The 17989-nt window shown below is 43.5% G+C and overlaps 1 protein-coding gene across 2 annotated transcripts in view; it reads left to right on the forward strand.

Moving 5' to 3' along the window:
• Positions 1-14449, forward strand: part of GEMIN2 (gem nuclear organelle associated protein 2) — a 72059-nt gene extending 57610 nt beyond the window's left edge. The window contains exons 7-11 of one of the 2 annotated variants that reach the window (XR_013215439.1): positions 5023-5091; positions 5244-5354; positions 5493-5551; positions 13265-13478; positions 13621-14449. Coding sequence is in view for 1 of the 2 variants with exons in the window: in XM_077261260.1 (XP_077117375.1) it covers positions 5023-5091; positions 5244-5354; positions 5493-5551; positions 13265-13310 (285 nt within the window). In the remaining variant the exon portion in view is untranslated. Of the gene's footprint in view, positions 1-5022; positions 5092-5243; positions 5355-5492; positions 5552-13264 lie in introns of both variants that reach the window. The other variant, XM_077261260.1, reaches the window with a different exon arrangement.
• Positions 14450-17989: the final 3540 nt, after the last annotated feature.

A 17989-nucleotide genomic window follows, 5' to 3' on the forward strand; every position in this document is an offset into this window, starting at 1 on the left:
AGCCATGGCTTCCTCCTGGGCGGAACAAGCACATGTACCAATCCATTTAATATGTAAGGCCGCAACCTGGTCAACACCTTCTACTTTTTACAACCATTATAGACTTGATCTACATCTTCTGACCTGACCTTTGGTAGAGCTGTCCTTTAGTACAGTAATCCCACCCAGATAATGGCTCTCTGAAAATCTCTCATGTGGGGTGCTGTCGTGGCGAAGGGTAAAAAGCCGGATTACTTACCGGTAATGCTCTTTTAATGAGTCCACGACAGCACCCATTTACTACCCTCCCTAATTATGAACAATTTCCTTCTTTTAAGCTCACAAATAATGGTTGTATAGAGTTTAAGACATTTGTAATTGCTGATTATGAGTTAATACTAAAACTTTGCGGTTCTCTTTATACTCTGAAAACTAAACTGAGGAGGAGAGGGGACCGCCTCCTTTTTATTCTGTAGGTTTCCTGTTCCTATGGGCGGATCCCTCTCTCATGTGAGGTGCTGTCGTGGACTCATTAAAAGAGCATTACCGGTAAGCAATCCGGTTTTCTTTTTGGCGTTCGAACACCCCCCTCTGCATCTCCACTATTTAGCAGATGATGCAAGAAGGCGGACGATCCCTTTCCACTTCCCTGTTAAGAGGATGGTGGATCGAGGGTTCATCATTTTAACTCCGCACAGTCAAGAGCGGCGATAGTAAGAGACGGTTTTTCCTCCTTCTGCATGCAGCCGCGCATTCTGCCACTTGGCATATTAACCAGGTAGAATCTCCTGTGGTATACCTACCAGTATCCCTACCCGATGGATCATCAATGAAAAATACAACTGACTGTCTATCAGATAGCAATTTTAATTCCTTCCGTCTTGCGGCCTCCACTTCAGTGCTCTACCCTCGTTTAGCCGCCGCATATGTTGCTAGAGCAATGGGGTCTCTTGGTCAGAGACCTTAACTATTTTGATTTCCTATAGACCCAACCAGCAGTGGATCAGTTGTCCAGGACGGTCTAGATCTATGGGATCTTGGTTCCAAAATGGGGACCGAAAAGTAAGACCGACCCTAAACCTCAAACTTCTACCAAGCTTGACAAGGTCCCCCTTCTTCGGATGGAGTTCCCCCGCTCAGCCATTACTTCAACGGAAAAAGGGGGAGTTTCTGGCATCCACCGACATTCAGGATGCTTACCTTCACATTCCTATGTATTCCTTCGCTTTCCCTTTCACGAACAGCATTTTCAAATCACGACCTTGTCCTTCGGCCTTGCTACCGCACCCAGTGTTTGCAGGGGTTATGGCGGCTGTAATGTTCGTCTTGTACCGTAGAGGCGTGGTCATCCTGCCCTATCTGGTCGACTTTCTAGCTGAGTCATCTATCTCTTGCGATACCCTCTCTCTCCTGGGCTGGCAGCTAAATTTACACAAGTTTTTTCCTCATTTCCAGCCCAGCAGATATCCTTTTTGAGGATGATCCTGGAATCTTCCAGAAGTTTGGTGATTCTCCCTTGAGACAAGGCCGTGGCCCTTCAACAGGGAGCTTGCGCACTTGTTCACTCATCCCCTCATTCCATTCGATTTGCTAGGAGTGTTCTGAGGAAAATTGGTGACGACAATGGACTTAAGTGGCTTCCTTCGCTCCTCTCATTTTCTGCAGATCAATCAGGCTTTCAGAGGGTAGTCTCTGAGCTCCTTCCTCATCCAGGGAAGATCCTTTCTCCCGGTCGTTAGTGACTACCGATGCCAGTTCTCTCCTCCTGATCATTGTTCTGGGGATCCGAACTGTACAGCTAGTGCTACAGCAGGTCCACTGCCTACGGGCAGATCACCCCATCCGATTCAATCGGACAATCCCATGTCTGTGCCATACGTCAATCATCTAGCAGGTACCCACGGTCAAGCGTCATGGCCGAAGTACCTCACATACTCTGTTGGGCCACGATCTATCATTTGGTGATCTCGGCACTACACATCTCAGGTGTAGAACTCTGGGCGGCGGACGCCGTCAGGGTCCCACCTCATATGAGTGGGAACTTCACCCGGAAGTCTTCCATCAGATCCGTCTTCTCTGGAGCACTCCAGATGTAGGTCGGATGGCATCCAGACTGAACGCCAATGTACTCTACGTTCATGGTTCGGCCTCCAGGTCCAAAAGCCATCGCAGTGCATGCTCTGGTTCTTCCATGGTACCAGTTTCCTTCACCCCTCTTCCACTGCTAATTCCGAGATCTTTTCGGAAGCAGGAAGGGCCCCAGTGATCCTGGGAGATCCGCACTGACCATGTCAGGTTTTTTTTTTTTCGTTTGCTGAACTAGTATTTTTCCGTCTTATTGCAACAAAACTGCAAATATGGACTTCCTCGCAGGGAGTCTTCACATGTGGTTCTTCCCTATCACATAGCGTTAGATCTTTTGGACCTTAATGATCCTGGGAGTCTTGCAGTAGACTCCTTTTGATCCGGACAGACTTTACTATCAGGGAACATCGCCCTTTTTTCTCTGCGATCTCCTCAACCTGATGAGTCTTCGGAGCTAGCCGCTCTTTTCTTTCAGACCTTTTTCCCTTATTACCATCAAGCTAGGTTGTCTACGGGCAATCCCCTTACCTTGTTACCAAGGCGGTATTGTATTCCCACAGTTATGAGGGCATCGTTCTTCCCTCATCTCTTTCGGCACCAGTCCACATAACGGAATGGGTTCCTCATATTCTGGACATGGTGAGTCCTCTGAGTAGGTGCGTCTCGAGGACTGCATCCTTACGAAGGTTGGACACTTTATTTAGGCTACCTCACTGTAAGAGGACTGCTTCCTGACGGTTACAGGAAGGGTTTAGCCATTTCATCGGCCATGTTAGCTTTGTGGATTTGTTACACCATCCAGGAATCCTTCCGTGTTAGATGTCAGCCTATCTCCCTGTCTATCAAGGTTTCTTGGATTCTAGGCACCAGGCGTCTGCACAGCACAACTGCAAGCTTGCGGGTTTGTCCAGTCCGCATGCATTTTTGAAGCACTATAATTCCCAGACTTTCACAGATGTGAGTCTGGGCAGGCGGACTCTGCAGGCCGCGGTGTCGCACTAGTAAGTAGCGGTTACACAGGGCCTGATCTGATGTTGCCCCCACCCAGGGACGGCTTTGGGACGTTCCACGGTCTGTGTCCCCAATGAGGCGAAGGAGGAATAGGGATTTTGTGTACTCACTGTAAAATCCTTTTCTCCGAGCCAATCATTGGGGGACACAGCTCCCACCCTATTATTAGCTTGTGCTTGTTTTATAATTTGACATGCTATACACTAATATATATGTGTGTGTGTGTATATATATATATATGTGTTGTTTATCTCCTACTGCTTTTGCACCGAACTGGTTAGCTGAGAGCCAGCAGGAGGGTGTAGTGTATACTGCAGGGGAGGAACTAACTTTCTTTGTATCACTTAGTGTCAGCCTCCTAGTGGCAGCAGCATACACCCACGGTCTGTGTCCCCCAATGATTGGCTCAGAGAAAAGGATTTTACGGTGAGTACACAAAATCCCTATTTCCAAAGTCTGTCTGGTCTAACATGATCTACCTTACTTTCTCTACTACAGGGCACCATTCATGGATTTGAACTTTAGTTAGCAATGTAAAGTAAAATGAAACACTTCACAAATTGAGTAAAAACTCAAATTTACTTTGTACCCTCATGCTCATTTAGATCTTAGGGCGGCATATATGACATGAGAACGTGGTAATTTCAAAAGCAAGCTATGCATATTTAGTTCTGTAAAAAAAAACAAAAAACAAAAAAAACAATCAATATCCTACAAGTTGTCATATTACATTGCTTTTCATTCTCAAATTATGTAGCCTGTTAATGTAATCACTGCAGACAGCTAAGTATTATGTATTAACCTCTTTAGGACCAGGCAATTTTTCATTTTTGTTCTTTAGTTATTTCTTCCAAAAGCCACGACTTTTTATTTTTTATTTTTCAATTGACCTATCTGTATGAGGACTTATTTGAGAATATTCAAAACTACAACTCGTCCTTTATTCTACCATACAATATATGGAATAAAGAAATAAAAAGTCAAGTGCGCTAAAATGTTGAAAAATAAGCAATTCCGACATTGTGTTTTGTTTGTGGTTTAAAAATTTACCTTAAGAACCTAATTCTCCAAATCAATACGACTACAATGATGCCAAACTTGCATATTTTTTTTTTTTGAGTGGTTAAGCAAAAAACAGCCCTGTTCTCCTCACTGACATATGCACCTATTGTAAATCCTTGTATAAAGCAGAGCTGTGTGTCATTAAAGGGAACCTGTCACCTGAATTTGGCGGGCCCTTTTTTCAGTCCGATGGGCGGTGTTTTCGGGTCTTTTATTTAGCCCTTCCTTTCCCGCTAGCCGCAATATTGTCTTGAAGTTGATTCACTTTCCTCCGTAGAATATGCGTGAGCAAGGCAAGATTGCCTTGTGCACGCGCAGTATGCTTTGCCCAACTGCGGGCAAAGCCGAAAAGCATTAGTGCGCATGCACCGGCGCACTATGTCCCGGAACACAGCGAAATACTTACGGGACACAGTGCGCATGCGCCGGCGCACTAATGCTTTCCGGCTTTGCCCGCAGTTGGGCAAAGCATACTGCGCGTGCGCAAGGCAATCTTGCCTTGCGCACGCATGTTCTACGGAGGAAAGCGAATCAACTTCAAGACAATATTGCGGCCAGCGTGAAAGGAAGGGGTAAATAAAAGACCCGAAAATGCCGCCCATCGGACCGAAAATAGGGCCCGCCAAATTCAGGTGACAGGTTCCCTTTAAAAACACCTCTTGCAGCTTTCATCTCACTAACAGTTCAATACAAAAGACCTTTGCAAGATTTCTATTTTTTATTTTTTAATACATTGTGATAAAGAAAAATCTCAACTTGTTTAATAAGTACATATAGCACAAAAACCTGGCTTAAACAATAGGTAATTTTCTCCCTTTTAACAATTTCCTTTCCTTCCCTCCAAAATAAAATTGCATTCTTATTTTTTATTTTTTTTATTTTTAGGCTACGGTCACAAGTGTGTTGGAGTACCTGGTGAATTGGTTTGCAGAAAGAGACTTTACTCCAGAACTGGTAATAACAAAAAAAATAAATAAATAAATAAATATATATATATATATATATATATATATATATATATATATATATATATAATCTCAAAATTAAAGTGCTAAATTGTGCCTGTCGTGTTTTTTTTTTTTTCTTCTTCTTTCTGTTGCTGACAGGGTCGTTGGCTGTACGCCTTGCTTGCCAGTTTGGAAAAACCCCTACTACCAGAAGCCCATTCACTTATTAGACAGCTGGCACGCAGATGTTCACAAGTTAGAGCTGGTGTGGTATGAAGAACTTTATTTTAGATGGCAAAAATGGCACCGCTGGATTACATGCATTCATTAGTAGTTTCATCACAAGTCCTGTACAGACATACATATTGGTGTTGCTTGCTGTTATATTTCTGATTTCTGTGTTTGCAGGAACACAGGGAAGATGAGAGAGTGTCTGCGTTAAACCTGTTTATCTGTTTAGTTGGCAGGTAATGTGTTTTGTTTTTGTTTTTTTTGTTTTTTTGCTTTTGTCTTGTTAGTCCTGCTCCTATTGAGTAAACTTCTCTCTAAACTCCTCTTTTCTGTAAACTGGTGCCCAGCACTGAACTGTGTATTCCTAATGGGAGTCCCGCTAATGTTTTGTAGAATGGTAGTATCGGGTCTGTCTCGCACGTCTATGCCACAATCTCCTGCTGGCCTGAGATGCTGATTAACACCCAGATCCTTCTCTACTAGTGACTCTCCTAGTTGTAATCTAGAGCATATGATGACCACAGATTAGTTGCAGGGTGCATAGCTTTTTATTTGAGCGTGCGTCCTTTATAAACAAGGACCATTTTGGAGTAGCATCCATTCACCAAAACTCTCCGGCGTGGTCTTGGCAAAGTAGAAAAAATGATTAAAAACTGTCTCAAGTCCAATAACACAATAGCTACCGCTACCCCTCTGTCCAGGTTCCTTTACATAAAATGGTATCCAGTTACTTTGACAAATTCTTATCTTTATAAACCGATGCCGAATAGCACTTATAAATATTATTTTCTACCACGTACTCTTGTGTTTAAACCCTTACAAGCTCCCAAACATTTTTTTCGCAACAATAGATGTGAGGCCGGAGACACACTGGTGCGAGATACGGCCGAGTCTCGCGGGTAAAAGCAAGCTGTGGCACCGGCACTCCGGTGCGGAGCGTGCAGCTGCATAGCAATACATGGAGCCGCACGCTCCGCTCCGGAGTGCCGGTGCCACAGCTTGCTTTTAACCAGCGAGACTCGGCCGTATCTCGCACCAGTGTGTCTCCGGCCTTAGAGAGATTCTCAAGTTGTCTCTTGAGAAACTCGCAACTCTGCAGTCTCCTTAGTTTTCTTACTTTACCACATATAACCCTTTCTATTAGTCAAATAATAGAGGAAAGGTCAGAGTATAAAAATTATTTATTTTTTTTTTGCTTTTTTTTTTTTTTTTTTTAGCATTTTGCAAGCGAAATTAGCTTGCAGAATGCTAAAGTTTTCCAAGCGATCTGTAGCATCGCTTGGAAAACTGACTGACAGGTTGGTCACACTTGTCAAACATACTTTTTTACAAGTGTGACCAACTTTTTACTATAGATGCAGCTTATGCAGCATCAATAGTACAAAGATATCATGTTAAAAATAATAAAAAAATTAAAAAATGGTTATACTCCCCCTCTGCAGACAGCCGATCTCCTCAACGGCGTCCGTTCCTATAGATGGTGTGCTTGCAGGACCTTCGATGACGTCATCGCAGGTCCTTCACCACACCATCTATAGGAACGGAAGCGGCAGCATGCACCGCTGAGAGGCGGGAAGACTCCGGGGGCCATCGAAGGTGAGTATATGACTATTTTTATTTTAATTCTTATTTTTTTTTTTTTTTACCAATTATACGGTGCCCAGTCCGTGGAGGAGAGTCTCCTCTCCTCCACCCTGGGTACCAACCGCACATGATCTGCTTACTTCCCGCATGGTGGGCACAGCCACATGCGGAAAGTAAGCAGATCAATGCATTCCTAGGTGTGCGGAATCCCCGCAATTCCGCAAATTTAATGAACATGTTGCTTTTTTTTTGTTCCGCGATGCGATTTTTTTTCGCGGAAAAAAATGCAACATTTGCACAAGAAATGCGGAATACACTTAAAATAATGGGAGGCATATGTAAGCGTTTTTTTTGCGTTTTTATAGCGAAAAAACGTGAAAACTCGAAAAATACTGAACGTGTGCACATGGCCTTAAGCTCAGCACAAGGTCTGCTATAAGGCTACGTTCACATTTGCGTTGTGCGCCGCAGCGTCGGCGCCGCAGCGCACAACGCAAACAAAAACGCGGCAAAACGCACGCTAAAACGCTGCGTTTTGCGCCGCATGCGTCGTTTTTGGCCGAAAGTTGGACGCAAAAAAAATGCAACTTGATGCGTTTCTTGCGTCCAACGCTTGCGGCCATGCGGCGCAAAACGCAGCACAACGCATGTCCATGCGCCCCCATGTTAAATATAGGGGCGCATGACGCATGCGGCGCCGCTGCGGCGCCCCCAACGCTGCGGCGCTGACCGCAAATGTGAACGTAGCCTTAGACATTCATCTATCAGTGGCTTGCTCTGGAGTCTACACTGCTACCACTATATTTGCTCATAGAGATAACAGGATTTGAACAAACACTTGACTCAGGACATCAAGAGCAGACATTAGGAGACCTAGAAAGATGCGGTTATAAATTACCTGCCCCACAGCTTTCAAAGCAGAAGTTGAAGGGGGGAGGGAGAGAAGTGAGCAGCTGTCTGCTGTATAGAAATCAATGGCCTGGAGAGACCTCTTTGGTATATTGCGAGAACTCCTCTCCTGGAATATAACTACTGCACACTCTACCTGGGTCTGGAGGCCAAGCTCCATGGATATGAGCAGTGGACTGTAAAGGACTAAAGCTCTCATTGCAGGAGAATGACAGCAGATAGAAAAAGCAAGTCCATTGCGAATTTGCTTATTTTTCATGTCATCTAAATAATTCATTCAAATATTCATGCTGTCTTGGCAATCCATCCGTACTTAACGATCGCGTCACGGGGCGCCGATGGCCACTTGAAACAGTGCCCCTTTCACAAATTGATAACCGCATTTAACAAATTAACAGCCGCTGGCTTAGCTCCACACATAATACAGCCATCATCTCCAGACAAGTCAGGGAGGCAGCATATGATATAACTGACATGTGTCGGTAGGGGATTAAGGGCATTGGGATTGGGTACATCAACCGCTCTCCTTTTAACCCCTCTGCTATCGAACGGAATAGTACGTCCAATGGCAGATCCCCTGCTTTGATGCGGGCTTCAGCAGTGAGCCCGCATCAAAGCCAGGACATGTCAGCTGGTTTGAACAGCTGACATGCCCGCAATAGGCACGGGCGGAATTGCGATCCACCCGCGCCTAGTAACTAGTTAAATACCGCTGTCAAACTGACAGCGGCATTTAACAAGCACATTCGGCCAGAAATGCGCGCACCGCTGACCCCTATCACGTGATCGGGTGTCAATGGTGCGTCGGCATGACAACCAGAGGTCTCCTGCAGACCTCTATAGTTGTTGATGCCAGATTGCTGTGAGCGCCACCCTGAGGTCAGCGCTCATAGCAATGCTGTAATTCTGCTACATAGGAGCGATATAAGCATCATTCCAATGTAGCAGAGCCGATCAGGCTATGTCAGCTTCTAGCCTCCCATGGAGGCTATTGAAGCGTGGCGAAAGTAAAAAAGAAAAAAGTGTTTTAAAAAATATGAAAAAAATATAAAAGTTGAAATCGCCCCCCTTTCGCCCCAATCAAAATAGAACAATTAAAATGAATCCAACCTATACATATTTGGTATCGCCACGTTCAGAATTGCCTGATCTATCAATTAAAAAAATAAATAAAAATAAATAACCTGATCGCTATACGGCGTACCGAGAAAAAAATTAAAATCGCCAGAATTACATTTTTTTGGTCGCCGCAACATTGCATTGATCAAAAGAACGTATCTGCACCAAAATGCTATCATTAAAAATGCCAGCTCAGCGTGCAAAAAATAAGCCCTCATCCGACCCGAGAGCCCGAGAAATGGAGACTCTAATGGGTCTCGGAAAATTATTCAATCTTTTTTTTTTTTGCAAAGTTTAGGTTATTTTTTTATCTAAGCGGTGAAAAAAAAATTCCAGACAGGTTTTGTCTATGAACTCTTAATGACCTGGAGAATCATAATGGCAGGTCAGTTTTAGCATTTAGTGTGAACCTAGCAAAAAAGCCAAACAAAAAACAAGTGTGATTGCACTTTTTTGCAATTTCACCGCACTTGGAATTTTTTTCTTGTTTTCTAGTACACGACATGGTAAAACCAATGGTTTTGTTTAAAAGTACAACTTGTCCCGCAAAAAAATAAGCCCTTACATGGCCATATTGACGGAAAAATAAAAAGTTATGGCTCTGGGAAGGAGAAGCGAAAAACGAAAATGCAAAGCCGAAAAAAGCTTAAGGAGTTAATATACACTGCTCAAAGAGGGAAAAAAAAGGAACACTAAAATACCACATCCTAGATATTACTGAATGAAATATTCAAGTTGCAAATCTTTATTCATTATATAGTGGAAAGCATTTAGAGCAATAAAACATAAAAATGATCAATGTAAATCAAAATTTATATCCCATGGAGGTCTCTTATTTGGAATGATACTCAAAATCAAAGGCGAAAATCAAATTACAGGCTTATTCAACTTCAGTGGAAATGCCTTAAGACAAAGAAATGATGTTCAGAAATGTGTGGCTTCCACGTTCCTGTATGACTTCCCTACAATGCCTGGGCATGCTCCCGATGTTCTCATGAGGGATCTCCTCCCATACCTGGGTTAAAGCATCAGTCAACTCCTGGACAGTCTGTGGTGCAAAGTGGCGTTGGTCGATGGAACGAGACATGATGTCCCAGATGAGCTTAATTGGATTCAGGACTGAGGAACGGGTGGGCCAGTCCACAGCATCAAGGCCTTCATCATGCAGGAACTGCTGACACACTTCAGCCACATGAGGCTTAGCATTGTCATGCATCAGAAGGAACCAAGGGTCCACTGCACCTGCATATGATCTCACAATAGGTCTGAGGATCTCATCCTGATACCTACTAGCATTCAGGGTATCTCTGACTAGCACATGGAGAGCTGTTCTGCCCTTTCAAAGAAATGCCTCCCCACACAATTACTGACCCACTGCCAAATCTGTCATGCAGGAGGATGTTGCAGGCAGCAGAATGATCTCCACGGCATCTCCAGACTCTGAACATGGATGTTAATGGCCTGCTGGATGTCATTCTGCAGGCTCTGGCAATGCGCCTCCTTGCACAAAGGAGGAAGTAGCAGTCCTGCTGCTGCTGGGTTGTTGCCCTTCTACGGCGCCTTCCACGTATCCTGGTGTACTGGCCTGTCTCCTGGTATCTGCTCCATTCTCTGGGCACTGTACTGACAGACACAGCTAGCCTTCTTGCTACAGCTCGCTTTGTTGTTCCATCGTGAATGAGTTGCACTACCTTCTGTGGGTTGTGGACACCGCCTCATGCTACTGTCCAGTACCTCTATGGGTGAAAGCAATGACAACATGCAAAAGTGACCCAAACAGCCACAAAGGATGAGAGCTGAGAAATGGTCTGTGGTCACCCCCTGCAGTAACCACTTTTTTATAGGGTTTGTCTTGCTAATTGTCTATCATTTCTACCCATTGTCTGTTACATTTGCACCATAGCAGGAGAAATTCACAATTTGATTGACTTGGTAGCATTGTGTTTGTGTTCCCTTTATTGTTTTGAGCAGTGTATATAGAGCTGAAGAACCCATTCAGTAATTCTGCCTTTTCTTGATCCTCGTTGACCAAATTTAGCATTAGTTAGGGGATCCATCTGTGCGGATCTTGTTTTTGTTTTATTTATACATTTAAATCATTTCTTGGTATATTGTTTTGCTTTCCTAACCTACCATTCAATGTGTACTTTAGCTGATTTTATTACTTGTTCATACAGATTGTTGAGATCCTAATAGTTTTTAAATGATAGAGCTGACACCTCAAGTTTATAAGTTCTACATGCTCTTTTTGTCATTAATGGCCCTATTTGGGTTTAATGGTTGTGGTCTATAGTTATTGCCTAAAGGAATATGTATTGGTCAATCGGACTGCAAAATGTATGTATAGTGCTTCCATTTTATAATTTCTATCAGTATCTGGCAGTAGCTGCTCCCTGTCATTATCCTGAAGAGCAGCCTTCAACCTGGAAAAACTTGCCTTGTCAAAATTAAGTGTGTTTGCGCTCCCCGACCAAACATGTGGTTGGGTTTTTTGTTTTTGTTTTTTTACAGTGTAAGCCATATGAAATGATATTGGGGCCACTGGTGCCAAGGGTTTCTCAAAGTGACATTTCCCACCAGCTCTGCATTGTTTGTAATGATCAGATCCAACCACGCTTCCACTCTTGTTGGATCTTTCACGAACTGGCCCATAAAATTATCATACAATAAGCTGGGAATTTTCCCCTCTTTGCAGGTGAAGCAGAACCATGCCCCAAGTCAATATCAGGAAGTTAAAATCTCCCATAATCACTACTACTTTACCAGCCATTGGCATTCTCGCCACATGATTGTGCAGCCAACCCTCCAGTTCCTCAGTGATATTAGAGGGTGCATAGCTTTTTCAGCTTTTACCTTCCCATGTAGTTCCACCTACAAGACTTGAACTTCCCCACAACTTCCATCCCCTATTGTATCTGTCACACGCTCTATAAGATCACTCCCAATATAGACACACTCCTCCTTTCTTATTCACCATGTCTTTCCGAAAGAGCGGAAAGCCAGAAGATTCACAGCCCAATCATGTCAAGAATCCAACCACGTCTCAGCAATTCCAACTACCTCAATGTGTTCCTCCAAGACCAAAGCCTCAAGATTTCCCATTTTGCTTGTTTGGCTCCTGCTACTAGCGAACATACACTTTTTTTATGTTTCCATCCACATTCACTTTCAGAAATACTATTTTCTGAATCTTTGTCAACATATTTATCATCACTATTTGGTACACATGGATCTTCATATCTACATTCTTAATCCTCCACCCAGAATCCATTTCTCCACCTTTCTGATCTATCGATCCCTTTATTTTCTCCCTTGTTCTCTCCTAGTTTCAATGCACTGTCATCCCTACTAGAATACTTTGCTCCAGCACAACACTCCCCTTTTCCATTCAGATGTAATGTAGCTCCAGAATAAAGGTTATGCCCCAATAAAAAGTCTGACCAAACCCTGCTGCTTACCGAGACATAGGGTACCGTCTCACAGTGGCACTTTGGTCGCTACGACGGCACGATCCGTGACGTTCCAGCGATATACTTACGATCTCGCTGTGTCTGACACGCTACTGCGATCAGGGACCCCGCTGAGAATCGTACGTTTTAGCAGATCGTCTGAAACTTTCTTTCGTCATCAAGTGTCCCGCTGTGGCGGCATGATCGCATCGTGTAACAAAGGTGTGCACGATATGACATGCCCGTACGACTGTCCCATACAACTTCTACATCGCAAATACGTCATGAAATTATCGCTCCAGTGCTGTGCATTGCGAAGTCTGACCGCAGTCTACGACGCTGGAGCGATAATGGAGCGACGCTGGAGCGTCACGGATCGTGCCGTCGTAGCGGCCAAAGTGCCACTGTGAGACGGTACCCTTAGTGGTTGTCTCGCTAACAAAGTTTTTTTTAATCTCCAGATCTTGGAATAATAAGTGCTACAACTGAATGTGTTTATCTCAACGCAGGAACATTTTTTTTTTTTTTTTTTTTTTTAATCTTCTAAATGTACCCCTGCTGTGTAATGCCTGTGTCGAACTGTGCAGGAACATGGTGTGATCATACCACATCTGCAGGGCAGGAGAGGAAGCAAAAGAGCGTATACAGACATTACTGCACGGTCTGATCATCCCACAGCTCCTGGGCAGGGGAGGAAGCATTTATTTACTATAAATGCGGCCTTAAAGTTTTTCCTAATACAATTTGGAATTTTCAGGCTTCAATGTCAGAATAAAAGTGAAAAAATAACTACATTAAGGGAGAGACTATTAAAATATTTATAATGTAATATGCCCCATGCTTTTTGGTCATGCTGTTTTTTATTTATTCTTTCTCTTCCTTTTGCAGATATTTTGAGCAACGAGACCTAGCTGATTCCAGTGACCCATCTTGATGTTATACAACTACCTTTCTTCCTCTTTTTTTTTTTTTTCTGACACAGCAATACCTGGTCCTAAGCAAACATCCTACATTCAGTACTGCACCGACCATCTTTTCTTTTGAAAGTGATAGGATAAGGCCATATGCACACACTGCGGATTCCATCGTGGAATTTTCCGCAGCGGATTTGATAAATCCGCAGGGCAAAACCGCTGCGTTTTTTCCTGCGGATTTATCGTGGTTTCTATTGCGGATTCCGCTGTGGGTTTTCACCTGCGGGTTTTTACCTGCAGTTTTCTATTGGAGCAGGTGTAAACCCGCAGCGGAATCCGCACAAAGAATTGACATGCTGTGGAATGTAAACCGCTGCGTTTCTGCGCGTTTTTTTTCCGCAGCATGTGCACTGCGGATTTAGTTTCCCATAGGTTTACATTATACTGTAAACGCATGGGAAACTGCTGCGGATCCACAGCAAAATCCGCAGCGTGTGCACATATCCTAAAAGTAGCAGTCCTTGTTGCTTGGGCAGCCTCAAGAGCAAAGAAAGATCCTACAGTCAAAAGTTGCACGATAACCTCTTCTGATAAAGGGGAGACTTGGTTTTCTGTCTTCTCAAAAACATTTCTCAATGCTGCTCTACAATTTTGCTTTACCTTTTACATTTATTGGCCAAAATTAGAGTGTATTTAAGTGCCTCCACTTCCCTGCATTGAACCCATTTTCTGCCAGCAGGACCTGCATGGATCCTTGTTGGGATTTGTGGTTGAAGCAAACTGTAGCATGGAAAACTGTGAAACGTCTCATTTTATAGACACTTATTTGTATTGCTCCATTTTTTTTTTTTATTTTTTTTTTTACCGTGTCTTGTATCTTCTGCCTCTGGAATTAATGGTCATAAAATCTAATCACATTTTGCGTACATAAACTACTGTTACTATGTCATACTGTTATACAGTCTTCCCCCCTTAATATTGTGCTTCCGACACAAATGCTTTTATTTTCAATATTTTTATTTTCATAGCATTTGCTTAATTTTGATTAAAAAACATAATTCAAAATACTTTGGTTGCAGAGGCAATTGCAAGATTCACATTTTATGACCTGTGTATGTTCAATTGTCAGTTTCTGTAAATAAAAATGTTCTTTTTAATATTTGGTTGTCCGATTTTTTTTTTTTTTTTTTTTTTGATTTTTTTTTTTTCCAATGAAGACCACATCTGAGGTGAGAATTACTTGCCACCTGTAACAATACTGTAAAGCTATGTTCACATGTTGTATTTTTACAGCGCTGGTTTATGTTATACAAATTTTCAGCTGCCTTTCACAGTACCAGCAAAGTCCGAGATTTCAGAAATCCTCATGCACACACCTTGTGTTTTCCCTGACTGTTTTGTCAAAGAGCTGCGGTTTTTCAAAATGCAAGATGTTACTACTTTCAGCGTTTTTGCAGCGTTTGTCACCCATTGAAAGCAATGGGTAGTGCAAAAAACGCATGTTTTGGGTTTTGCTGCGTTTTTGGTGCCAAAACCTGACAAAGTTGAATCAGGATTTTTATTTTATGCATTAAACTTTATCAGCATGCACAAGAGACAAACATGCCAGAGAGAGAGAGAGATGTGCCCCTATCTACCTAATGGGGCAAAAAGTGAAAGGAAAAGTGTTGGAGGCAAATTGACAGCTGCCAGATGTGAACAAGGGGGACTTAAAGAATGAGAGCGATGGCGCCAAAGAGTATATACCGTACAGTTGCTAAGGTGGGGCCCCGACATGGGATACTCACCACACATGGGGATATGAACACACACAAAATGCGCCACACACTACCACGTGCTTGAACACATATCACCCTCAGCACACATTTCACCACACATACACCAACCTCGCCACATAAGTCGAAACACAAAACTCGCCACATGCAAAACTCGCCACACGTGCAAAACTCACCTCATGGAAAACTCGCCACACGCAAAACTTGCACATGCGGAAAAATTGCCACATGCACAAAAATTGCAACACATGCAAAAGTTGCCTCACACAAAACTTGCACATACTCAAAACGCACCACACATAAAACTCGCCACGTGCAAAACTCGCCATGCGCAAAACTTGCTGCACACAACTTGCTACACTAACCTGTCACATGCAACTCGACACACAAAAAGTTGCTACACGCAAGTCGCCACACGCAACTCAACACACACAACTTGACACATGAAACTCGCCCTAAAACACACAAGTCTGGTATTATCCTTCAAAAATAAAAATCTGATTAATAAGCAGACAAACTACAAGAGCAACAACTGTGCCATATAGGAAATATGGCAGCTGTCAGTCACATGACCTGTCTATTATGTGTATGTGTGAGCTAATATATACTGCCAGGGGGGAGGGCTTCCTGTTGGCTGGGGATTTATCAGGCTGCTAATTTAGCTTAAAAATACTGAGGTAAAAATACTGAGCAAATAACGTGTGAACGCGGTCTAATACAGGAGGAGATGACATACTGATATATACTATATACAGGAGTAGATGACACACAGGTATATACTATATACAGGAGATGACATACAGGTATATACAGGAGGAGATGACACACAGGTATATACTATATACAGGAGGAGATGACACACACGTATATGCTATATACAGGGGAGATGACCGGTATATACAGGAGGAGATGACACACTGGTATATACTATATACAGGGGAGATGACACACAGGTATATCCTATATACAGGGGAGATGACACACAGGTATATACTATATACAGGAGATGAAATACAGGTGTATACTATATATAAGGGAGATGACAAATATAAATAAATGTATATACTGAGGAGAAAATGAGGGGTGTGAGGTGAAAATGAAAAGGCGTAAGTGCAAATTGAGAGGAGTGAGGGAAAATAGTGGAGTGATCGGAAAATGACAGATGTGAGGTCAAAATGACAAGTGTTGGGGGGGGGAATGAGAGGAGTGGGGGAAAATGAGAGGTGTAAGGGAGAAAATGAGAGATGTGAGGGGGGGAAAAATGAGAGGCATTGATGGGAAAATAAGAGAAGTGAGGTGCTATAACTAACAACAGATATTTACTATGCCTAGGCAACGCCGGGCTCTTCAGCTAGTATATGTGTGTATGTGTATATATATATATATATATATATATATATATATATATATATATAGCGAGAGAGAGCTAAAATAAATATATATATATTTATATAGAGATTATCCCTCTCTCCCGAGATGCCCCCCGCAGCGGGGACATAGTGTATCTCTGCCTGCAAAGTGTGTGAAGATTCGAAAGCATATGAAGAATCATGGTCTAAAGGGCACAACAGGCGTCCATCACTAACCTGCACTGGATCTGGGGGACACTGCAGTCTGAGCAGTGACAGCGCCATCTGTTATCAGGCAGGTTAATTTCTCTCTTCACAAGGGCTTAGCTCTCCCCAGCTATAGCCCTAGTCTATCACTTATGTCTAATCTCAGGGAGGCCCATTCTTGTCCCTATAATCCTTGATGCCTGTGCCATCTGTAAAAGAAAAGTGGCATTCAGAGAAACTCTATAATGCCCGGGATGAGAGCACTCCCATCCCTCTGGAGTGGGCTGTTGCCATATCCCAGTCGGTCTCAGATCTGACTAAAGTCTCTGTCCCGGGTCCTGGAGTGACCTCCATGTTTGTTTTCTGCCACCGGTGCTCCGAACACCTCTCACGGTGATTCGCACGCACCTGACCGTGACCTTCACAGGGACAAATTGGGTACAAAGCAAAGGAAGCTGCGGGTTCCTCTTCTTTCTCCTGGATGCATTTCTCATCCCATGCCCCCTCCTCGGAGACGGTTTTTGGGGTCGGATATGGATTCCCAGTCGGAGTCTGAGTCCGATACGGACCAGACCTGAAAGATGCAAGATATGCTCAATAGCCTCATCTTGGCAAATTACCAAAATTCTGAACCTAAGAAAGGACGAGGCGGGGGGGTGTGGCTTAGGCACCATCAAGAGAGGAAGCTTCTTCCAGGAGCTCCTGATCTCCAGCCTGGAAATCAACATTCATCGGCCACACTGCTGCTGTAAATCATCTTGTCTTACCATCTAAGCCTCCATGAGAGTGCTGCACTTGGTGGACCACAAGAAAATAGCTTTTACAGACTGTGAAGGGATCTCTGCAGCCTGAGCCTTGGGGCCTGGTGAGTGCAACAGGCCTGTGCTTCCCCTGTGGAGGAGAGCCTGTGATTTGCTCTCTGCACCTCTCGCTGCCCAAACATCTAACAGCAGAAACACCAGCACTTTTATCATCTTCCAGAGGTTTCCTTAATCCTCCTCTGCTCACAGCCAGATCTATTAGGAGGTTCCCCTTGAGCAGAGAGGTGATTACAGCCTGCACACACTTGCAATAGCCCTGTTCTCATAGTGGGGGGGGCCAGGACAGATCCTCCTTTGCTGAGCAAACAGGACTCCAGTGTGAGAAATAAGGGAGGCTGACAATATCCCTTCTAGTCAACAGAAGCTGATCATCTGCCACTGTCACTCTCCTCCATAAGAAAAAGATAAACTACTTCTTTGGAATCCCACCCCTTTTCCAGCAGCAGCACTCAGGAGAACAATAAGACATATATCAGAGACAGTGTGCTTCCTGTATGTTTTTCCCTCTGCTTCTACAACATCACTGATTTGTACCCTCAAGTACACT

This window comes from Ranitomeya variabilis, chromosome 1 (assembly GCF_051348905.1).
Source record: "Ranitomeya variabilis isolate aRanVar5 chromosome 1, aRanVar5.hap1, whole genome shotgun sequence".
Classification (NCBI taxonomy): Eukaryota; Metazoa; Chordata; class Amphibia; order Anura; family Dendrobatidae; genus Ranitomeya; species Ranitomeya variabilis.